The following is an 11,063-nucleotide window of genomic DNA, read 5'->3' as shown; positions in this document are numbered from 1 at the left end:
GGTAGATTCTTGGCCACCAGACTTTTATAACAATCCAATTAGCCCGACAATGAGAGAATTTTTAATCCTACTTAAATTAGCCGTCTATTGATATTTAGGTTTAGTGCTAAGGTGAACTGACCCCTCTACCAAATGCAATTGGTATTTATGGGATAATAATATATAGTTGTATGCATTCACAAAACCTTACAAACTTAATTATAAAATCTTTCACAATTGAAAAAAATTAAAATAGAAACACACAATCGACTACAAAGTCCTCATAGCATTATTATAAGTAGATTTTATCAATTGAATTTTAGCTCACCCTTGAATAAAATAATGCTTTCTTCCCCACATAAGCCAGCCACGAAAATTTTGGATAACGCAAGTTTGGTTGCTGTGATGAATCAAAGTCAATAATGCTAAAAAAAAAAATTAATATTACAAACAAGGAAGTAGCTAAAGCATGACCAACAAGAAAACAAACTGAAATGTTTTCTTGCTTAACGAAATCATTAATAACCTAATACCTAACTATTGCCAGAATGACTTCCACGTGCAACAAATTAATAACAAAAGGAAATTTTAAAAAAAAAGGGAGATTAAGAAAAGAATAAACAGTTAATATTTGCCTGGAGTAATCGGATACCCAATTCCGTGCCTTCTAGTGGGAAAAATCACAAACAACAAGCTGCAAATAAGCCCTATTCCGACAGGAACAATGTCCAAAACCTCTTGAGTTTCATGTTTCGGCGTCGGGAAAAAGCAAGACAAAACGTTCTTGTCTCTCAAAGCCACAGCAGCAAACACAAGGACAGACGAAACTGCATGCACACCGTCGATGAATCTGATCCTGTACTTGATTAAATCTGGCAGATCATGATCTGAGGCATTAGGGTTTTGAATATAATCAAATAAAAACAACCCTTTGAAGGTGGCAAAACCGTAGTAGACTTGTCCGCTGGATGATGACTTGACACTGTCGGTGAAGGAGGCGAGTAAGCAAGACGCGGCGAGGAGGAGGAGGAGGAGGAGCGTTAAGGGGCCTGTAGCGGCGTCACAGGACCCATTGTTGGTGAAGATGGGAGTGAGGAGTTGGAATGCTAGGAGGGTTCCTGTGGGGAGAAGGTTTGCTAGGTTTGCTGTGCTAGTTAGGGTTTGTGAGAGTGCTCGTCGCGATAGAGACGTTGATGATGATGGCGGTATTGAGGTTGCCGGAGTGGTGGCAGTGGGGGTGATTGAGGTTGGTGAAGTTGATGATTGAGCTGATGAGATGGGTGGTTGTTGCTGCTCGGAGGATGTTGTAGGCCTTTGTCTTAAAGACATTTTTTTGGAGTATGGAAGTTGAAAATTTTTAAGTTTGGTGGTTTTGATGGAAAGTTAGTGAAGATTAAATTAAGATTCTGGAGGAGGAGATCGATAGATGGATAGAAGAATTTGATGTTGACGAAGTTATATATATATAATACCGATCGTAAGGTGTTGCTGAGAAAAAGTCATAAGTCTTCTTTAGGTCATCATAAACTCTAACAAGTTATTATAGGAATCATTTAATCACAAAATAAAGTTAAACTACTTTATAACCGTAGTATATTTTAACCGTAAAAAATTATTCGTTGTGTCTTGTAAATTTATCGTAAACTAAGACGTACATTCACAAATGAACATAAGAAAAAAAAAATCAGTGTATTAAAACATTTGGTATCCGAAGACCACATTGGATCCCGATTAATCCAGATTTGAGTTGGGTAGGACCACTAAAGCGGCAAAGCTCTCCCAACAAGTACTTAACGCAGCTGCATTCCCAAGTCTCGAACCGAGGACCTTGGTTAAGATAGAACAACCTCATACCAGTTGATCTACGCGCTTGTTGATTAACATAAGAAAATTTATTACAACGGCAATAAGATGATCTCCAAAAGATAGCTAAGTGAAATAAAAGTTTAAATATTCAAACCCTATGTTATACGTTTATTTTGGGGGTTGGGAAGAGGTGAAGTGCAAGGTAACTCTTAAAAAAAATTGTGTAGAAATTTTTTTTTGGGGTAAATATAACGTGTAATTAAGTATACCTATCAATTTTTTATTCTTGTTCCTACTCTCTCCCTTCAGAAGACTTACAAAATCATAACTGGATTTTGAATGTGTGGCAAAATGAGGTATTACAAAGTCGGTGTTTAAATGCCCGAGATGATTTAGTGAAGACGGTGATCGCCTAAATCTAATGAGACTTCTAATTTGTGGCTACTTGTTTTAGAAGTTATATATATATATAAACTATTTCCGTGGAGCTTCTAGTTAGTTTGAATCTTTTTGACGTCTTCCAATTGAATTGGAGAAATGAATTGTCATGTTATAGTTACATTTACATTTGCGTGATGTTTTGCACCAACTTGTTAAATTGAATATAGAGAAAGTCCCAATTGCTTTCCATGTGTGATATGGCCAAAAATGCTGGACATATATAAAGCTTGTTCCTTGTAGGAATAGGTTTTTAGTGAATCATTTTGAATTTATAAACGCTTAGGGGGACCAAAATTTTTATGAAAGGAGACGTGTTTTAATTTATGAAGAAATGTTTGTATGAAAGCTGAAAGCAAGTAGTTTGCTTATTACATTATAACTCTTTTGTTGTAGCGAAGGGATTTCAATAACCGACATTTATTTATAACCGTAATATTAAGTAATTACTAGAATTATCAAGTAATTACTGTAATGGTATAACTTTTCTGTTGTGACCAAGAGCTGTCAATAACTGACATTTACTCATTGAGTTGGACTATTGGCACCCTTCCAAAATTCTTCCGAAACTCTTTTTTCAATAATGCTAAGCTTAATGCCAAAAATACCCTTATTTCTAAATAAATTTGTTTAATTTGTAAATCTTTTAATTTTTTATTATTTTCTCGCTCTTCACAAACAAACTTTTATGGGTGACAAACTTCTTGATAAAAATCAATTAACTAAATAAAATATCTATAAAATTATGATGTAAAAAGTTTTATTATGAGCCTTAAAAAAAGATAAATAATTTTATCAGAATGTGTTTTGTTTATTATCAATAGATTGTCTTAGTAATTGAAGAAAACTTTATAGAGAATTTAGAAAAAATAATTACATGTGTGAGTTTGATAGCAGAGAAAATACAAGAGTTTTTTTTTTAAGAGAGAAAATACAAAAATTTGAGATGAGATAAAATAAATATGAAATATATTAGAGTATTTATCCTTAAATGTAATTATAACAGAAGAGGGGTTTTAAAAGAATTTTGGAAGGGTGCCAATAGTCCAACTCTTACTCATTACCGTGTTATGGATCCGGACGCAACACAAAATTACCGTATTATTAAATAATTGTTGCTCCTCCCATAATTTAAAAGTCCACGACTTTTTGTGGGCCTTAATTAGATCCGTCCATAATTTATGGTTGTTGGATCAGTTCATTTGGTGTAAGCTCCTCCCATAATTCTTGTTTAGCTCCTCCCATAAATCTTGGTTTTTTTTTTTTTTGGCCGTTGTCAACATTTGTTGCACCGACTCATAAACGTGTGTGAATTGTGTTAGATTTTTAGATTTTGGTATTTTTAAGATTTAAGATTTTGATTATTTTCAGGTCCCATATGTCTTGGGTTTTCTACGAGTTACTTTTGAAGCTTACTGCAAGATTGGGAGACAACATGACCACCGCAATCACCAAAATTATGATCCCTATAATCACCAAGATTATCTATCTGCAATGACCAAGATCACGACACCACAGTCACGATAACTTGACGATAATTTGAATATTGTTCAAGGCTAATATCCTATCAAATCTTTAATGTGCCTATGCGGTAATATAATGTGGGCAATTTTAATTATACGATTTAATTTCCTCCCATATTTTCAGAATTCATTTTTAATCATTTTGTCTTCTCAAAACAACTCAATTTCGTTAAAAAGATTGTGAACAGTTAGAATTAGTCATCTTATGCGCAGTGCTAAGTAAACCATTTAAAACTTTTTAGTCATGCACATATTGTTCTAAGCAAGACTATGTCGAGTTGCTCTACATTGGACTATTGATGATGACACTATGGTTATAGAGATAAATATTAAATTTATACATATTACTATGATTTTCCGGTCATCATCAGTGGCTCCAAAGTGGAGCAACTCCAATGTAGTCGAACCCATTGTTCTAATATTCGACCTAATAGTAAGTCTTTTATCATTCATCTCAAGGCCAACTTTAACCAATTGGGGGTCTTAAGCGAAATTTTATTTCAGGTCTTTTGATGTTAAAATATCAACTCTCACAAGAACATTAAATAACTTAAAAAAACTCTCACAACAACATCAAGTAGCTCAAAATTCAATTATATTCAATAATATCTTGAATTACAACAATTATTAACAAGATCCAAATAATAATAATAATAATCGGAAATATATCTATTTATTTCCACACGAATATTAACTAATTTTGTCTTCCACAAATTCCATCTCCTTAAGACGCTCTAAAACTTCATCAGCCACAACCATAATTTTCCTGTGAACTTTAAATAATCTCCTTAAGGATAAGAACAGTAACAATAAAAAATAGAAAAAATAGAATGATAGCACTTGGAATTGAGTCAATTGACTAGTTGAGATAAAGATGATGATGACAATGAATTTTGTAGAGAAAGAGAAGAGAGCACAAACTTTTTGCTGAAAGTAGCTTTGATTCAATGTGTATCGGTCTATAGATAATGAGTTTTCAAATATATTTTAATAGAATACTAAAAGTTAGCTCTAAAAATCTGACGTTACTAATTTTAATAAGAGTTTTTTTTGGAAAGGGAAAACATTGATTTTTTTTTTTGGGAAATAGTAAAAGAAAATAAAGAAGTAACGTTCAAAATAATTATTATACATAAAAATATATCTTATATTTAAGGTAAAGATTATCAAATAAGAGTGATAATTATGAATGAGAGTAATGATAGGGTAAAGCCTACAAATTAGGCTTTTTTTACTGTACAAAAAAAAATATCTACATAACTTAATTTTTTTTAATCTTAAAAAAATTAATTATATTAATTAATAATAGATACCTAAAAATTGGGGCCTTCCTAAAAACGGGGCCTTAAGCAATTGCCTAGTTCGCCTAGCACTAAAGCCGCCACTGGTTCATCTAATCATATATAGTTGGTTCTTTTTGTTATATGTACTCTATTTAAACATGCACTTATCATTTATTGAAGAGAAAAGAACATCTATATTCCCAAGATTTGGGAACATAGTCATGTAGACCTTCAAGATTTTAATAAGGGATACCAAACCCCTCTTAATTTTGACTATAATACTCTTTGCAGATAGTAACAAAAAAATTAACTTTAAATTCTTTTAATAAATGTAAATATAATTTAACAAGCTTAATTTGTCTATTAGACTAATAATATTATAATATTTTTAATATATAAAATAATTTTTAAAATGTAAATTTTTATATTTATTTTAATAATATGTTTGTGTTTATTATAAAAATTATAATGGGTTAAATAGATTTTACACTTAATAAAATATATTTCATGTATTAATAATATTTAAATTATTTTATATAATATTGAAAATAATTTAAATTTTTATATATTTATTTTAATATTATGTTTCTCTTTCATAATAAAATTTAGTTTAATGTAATTTAAGATTGTAAAGTATTAAATTTATTTTTTAAATATTGAAATTATTTTAAAATGCATATATTGTTATATTTATTTTAATATTGCATTTCTATTTATGATAAAATGTTGGAGTTAATTTTTTTGAGTCAGTAGAGCCAAACAGAATTATAGTTAAAAGGGGGTTTGGTGTTTTGTTATTAAAAATTTGGGGTGCAAATATCCTTTTCCGACATTCAGTCATAAAAAGTGTAAATTAAAGTATAAATCAAAGTCTCTTTGTGATGATTTCAAGCCATGAACAGTGAAAATATTAACTACTAAGAATATTGAAGAATTTTATGTAGTTCAGCACAGGGCCGACATCCATATTCCATGGTAAAAAGGGCACAACCAATTTTCAAAAAAAAAAAAAAAAGGACAAACCACAAGACTACGGAGACTCGATTTGCACTCGATACTTGAACATATATGATCGAACACAAAACTGCTGCATCCCTTACTCCATGAACTTCACTAGAAATTGTATTAATTAACATTCCAAGTAGTCTGGCCTTGACGTGGCTTAGTTAGTTGTTTTGGTTTAAGCAATCTCACGTGTGTAACAAATTACAAACAATTTGTAACAAGTTACTCACTTACTATATATATGTGTAAGCTGCACTCATTCGAAATAATGAGAAGCTTCTACAAGATTTCATTATGAGATTTTCTTTCATTTTCTTTTAACTTTCCTTTATCTTTCTCACTTGCCAAACACAGAGTACTTGAGTTTTTATCACATACACACTATTTCCATGGAGTTTCCAGTCATTTGAATCTTTTTGACATCTTCCAATTGGACTGTAGAAATGAATAGTCGTTTTATAGTTACTTTGCATCTACATGACGTTTTGCACCAACTTGTTAAAGATCATCGCCATTGATAATTTTTAACCTTAAATTGAATATAGAGAAAGTCTCTATTGCAGTGTGATTGTATCTCACAATTACGAGTCACAACAAGTCAATATTATTCTATACATATGAGAATCATTTTGAATTTATTAAAGCTCGGGGGACCAAATTTTTATCCAACGAGAAGTGTTTTAATTATGAGAAATGTTTGTAAGAAAGTGTAAGCAAGTCCAACTTAACGTGAAGGATGTGTATAATTAATTAATTTCAAGTTTTGCTATAAGTATCTGTTGGTTGAAATTAGTTTTTTTTTTTTTTTTTTTTGCGATTAGCACGACAAGTAATGTATATTCATGTATCAGTCCCGAGATTAAATAAAATTGATTAATCGAGGTAATTTTTTTTATGAAGAGATCAGCTGAAAAATTATAAACGTTATAATTATGGGCTCTATTATTATTCTAATTATAGTTATATTATACTTTGCACTTAATAGTGATTTTCCTTATCAGACTTTTCATAATATTAAATTTTACAAATAAATGGATATAAAAAGTATTCTTGTGGTTCAATAGCTCCATCTTATGAAGAATTAGTGAACCATTTACTAAAATGGGGCCTTATGGCATGTTTGGTTTAAAGAAATGTGTTAAGTCCATTATTTATAGAGTTGGCATTTTATGACAAGTCTAGTTAAATTGGAAGTTTATTTATTGCATATCTTGTAATAGGGATTAATTTATTAATTCCCTAATTTAGTGAGATTCCAATTTATTAGCAATATTTGTTTCCTAATTTAATTAGATGTCTATTTTAGCAAGTCTATTAATGGTAGGATTCTATCTATTTTACAAGTTTATTAATGGTGGGATTCTATAATTGGCGCATGAGATCTATTTAGAGCAAGAAGTTGGTTCAAATAGGAAGTCATTAAATGCTCTAGATATTTTTTGGGAGACAAGTAAGGCAAGAAGATCAGATTTATTCCTATTCAGATTCATGGGAATTATAAGAGGAAAGAAACACTTATTTGGAAAGAATCTAAGTCTTTTAAGACTTGCTATTTTGATGAAACCCTAGTGCCTATATAAAGAGAGGTATTTCACAATTGAAGGGTGATGGCACAACACAGAGCATAAAGCAGAAAAGCAAAATTCGGCCTCCTCTCCAGAGAATCCGGATTTGGCGCATCATGTTGTGTTGATTTGTTTCTTATCTTCTGTTCATCTCTGCGGAGAGTCTATGTGGATCTTGGATCACTAGACATTGAATAATTGAAGAATTGCTATTGATCACTTTGCGAAGTGCCTTGAGGATCGTGGATCAAGAGGGGTAGTGATTATTCAAGAGAAGCAGATTCAGTCTAAGGTTGAGTAAACTGTATGGTGATAAACTGTAAGTAAGAGTCTTAAGTTTGGTAAATCCATAGGTTGTAACATCTCAACTTAGTGAATTGCTTTTCATCTGGGCGTGGCCTCGTGGATTTAGGATTGGTTAATCTGAACCACGTAAAAATCTTTGTGTCATTTATTTTCTACATTTTATTATGTTTTTGAAAATTAATATTTTTGACGCAGATGAACAGTATTCGTAAATAGTAACAGTGAACAGTTGCGGTGAACAGTAGTGGTGAACAGTAACCGTAAACAGTACTTCCGGAAAAAAAAATTAAGTTCTTAATTTTTAGTTTTTAATTACCTATATCTATTTCTAATAGATCTAAATTTCTAACAAAATGAAATTGAGAGGAGAGAAGAGGAACAGAGCTGAAAAAAAATAAGGCGAGAAAATATAAATTTCATGTCAAACCAATTAATGAAATTGAAATCTATCCTTTCTCCCCCCCCCCCCCCCCCCCTCATCTCCTTTCTACTCCTCTCTTCTTCTTCTTTTTTCTTTTTTTCATTTTGTTTCTTCAACCTCTCAACACCATTTTACTCCACAGTTTGTTAAGGTAATTTCAGGATTCTATTTCTATCTTTTAATTTGATGAAATTAAAAAAAATCGAAAAAACATTTTCTTTTCGAAGTTGACTGTTTCGGTTTTTTAAAAAAAAATCAAATATCAACAATCAAATCTATTACGGTAAAAGCTTGGAGAAACCATTGAACTTTTTATCGACCAGAAAAAGACGAAATCTGTGCATCAAGAAATCAATAAAAATACCTCCACCCAACCAACGTGCACAGAACCCATTACAGTTACATTAAGAAGAACGCTCCTCTGTTCTTTTAAAAGACCCTAACACCTCTCATTTTGGTTTTACTAAATGAAACAGTGTTAGATATATATCCTATAGTTTCCAGATATGAAACTTAAAAGCTTCAAATCTAGAATAATATTTTCTGTTTAACATTGCTTTGGCTGTTACAACGGTGAATTTATATAATGACTAAACTCCTAGGCCTCTGGCAACAATCATATTCATAGGCCATTATAGGATACTATGTTTGGTACATTACAAAATAGGACTATATGCGACTTTTATTTACTTATTTTTAAATATAAAACTAATATGTATTTTTACAACTATCATAAATTAAATATTCTAAAACGAAAACACGATCCTAACAAAACCAACATGAACCAAAATGAATGAGCATCATCTAGAACAGCCTAGTAGTTTGACAATGTCTACCGTGAAGTAGAATTTTAACAAATGCTAGTCTACGTTCACCCTTTACAGACTTGAAAAGCAGAAATGTTACAAGGCTTATCAAGTATGAGAGTTAAAGCTCCGATTTCATCATCATGTTCCAGTCCCATTGTTTCAAGCTCATCAACAATGTCACTTCGATCTTCTCTATCATCCAAGATACGCTTAACCAGCATCTCCATGGCTCGATTATCTATAAGGCAAAAAATGCTCGATTGTTGAACAAATCTCTACACACTTATTTACTTGATTCCATCCAAATTTGTTGCGCGCAAAATGCGGAATCAAGCGCACTAAATAATCACAAAAAAATAAAGAACACAAAATTTTACGTGGTTCGGCAATATGCTTACGTCCACGGGAGTAAGAGAAAAATAATTGTATTACTAACAATTATTATAGTACAAATTTAAGTAGAGAAACCTCACTTTCTCATAATCCAAATACACCTAGTACTCTTACACACACTCTCTAATTGCTTATACTCTCAGAACTCTAAAATTGCTTCACTTGCAATTCCTCTTAACCTTTCAAATTTTGGGATGAAATGGAATTAAGAAATGCTCTCTATTTATAGGCACCAAGCTTGCACCTAACATCCAATTTGCATACAATTATTTCAATGATTTCGGCCACCATTTCTACCTTTTGAAAAACTCTTCAATTGCATTAAAAAAGTCTTCATAAATTTGCAAAAATTCTTCATTTTTGAAAGAAACCATGTATACGGTTCCTAACTTTTCCAAATGTCAATTATGCATGTGGCTCACATCTTTTTTTTTCAACCAATTTTAATAAACAAATCTCCAATTTCGACATTTCAATAATTCTCCACTTCAGGGAAGATTTGTCCAAATCTAAGCCAATTATCAATAAATCATCATCCCTAAAGTGGCTGCATCTCTGTGACTACCTACGTACCCAAAATTTAGGATTAAGCCAACCGTAGTTCAAAATTTTTCGAACTCAATACATTCGAAGGATTTCAATTAGTTTTAAGAAGTGTTGAAACTTAACTCTAGAAATCATCTTTGTCAACATGTTTGATGGATTATCTTTGGTATCGATCTTTCTCAGCAACACAACACTGCTCTCGATAATCTCTCTCACATAATTCTCCTTTCTAGCAACTTTGAAACCACAAGGGTGAGTCATATAGATTTCTTCCTCCAAATCTCAATGTAAGAATATCGTCTTAACATCCAATTGAGCCAACTCTAACTCATATTCAGCTACTAAGGCAAGTAGGATACGAATGGAAGTATGTTTCACAACTGGAGAGAACACTTCATTATAGTCAATACCTTCCTTTTGACCAAATCCTTTTGCTACGAGCCTTACCTTGTATTGGAGAGTTGATTGATTTGGAGATCCTTGCTTCTTGGTGTAGACCCATTTATTGCCAATAACCTTTTTCCCCTTTGGTAACTCTATAAGTTCCCAAGTCTGGTTTTAATGGAGAGACTTCATCTCTTCCTCCATGGGTAACTTCCACTAATCATTTTCACTGTTGCGTAATACTTCACCAAAAGAGTTGAGGATGTCATCATCAATAACTAGAAGTGCATAGGCTACCACCATATCTTTAGTAAGTCATTTGAGTTTCTTTATCTCTCTTCTTGGCCTCCTCGTTGCTATAGAATCATCATTATCTACATCATCAGTTGTTTCTTCATTTTGTGGGACATCAGAAGAAACAACCTCTTCTTCAACTTTGGGTGTCACCTCCATAGTTGAACCCTTTTCTGATGTAGAACTAACTGGTACATATGGAGTTGCATTAAACTCCACCCACTACAATACCTCTGTAGACTTGTTCTCCACCTGCTGAGAACTTGAAACTTTCATCTTCGAAGCTTCATCAAACGTGACATCTCTACTAC

General features: G+C 31.9%; 1 protein-coding gene across 1 annotated transcript; it reads right to left on the bottom strand.

Annotated features, from left to right (window-relative positions):
- Positions 1-284: 284 nt before the first annotated feature.
- LOC102623401 (protein DMP3-like) lies at positions 285-1,505 on the bottom strand. The gene has a single exon (XM_052442159.1). The coding sequence runs from the start codon at positions 1,306-1,308 to the stop codon at positions 604-606; it is 705 nt and encodes a 234-aa protein (XP_052298119.1). The 5' UTR covers positions 1,309-1,505; the 3' UTR covers positions 285-603.
- Positions 1,506-11,063: the final 9,558 nt, after the last annotated feature.

Source organism: Citrus sinensis, chromosome 5, assembly GCF_022201045.2.
Source record: "Citrus sinensis cultivar Valencia sweet orange chromosome 5, DVS_A1.0, whole genome shotgun sequence".
Lineage (NCBI taxonomy): Eukaryota > Viridiplantae > Streptophyta > Magnoliopsida > Sapindales > Rutaceae > Citrus > Citrus sinensis.
The sequence above is the reverse complement of the archived record's forward strand: the minus strand, read 5'-3'. Positions and strand labels throughout refer to the sequence as shown.

Excerpts from the sequence above, each read along its gene's own strand:
- LOC102623401 (XM_052442159.1), bottom strand. The coding sequence starts at position 1,308 with ATGTCTTTAAGACAAAGGCCTACAACATCCTCCGAGCAGCAACAACCA.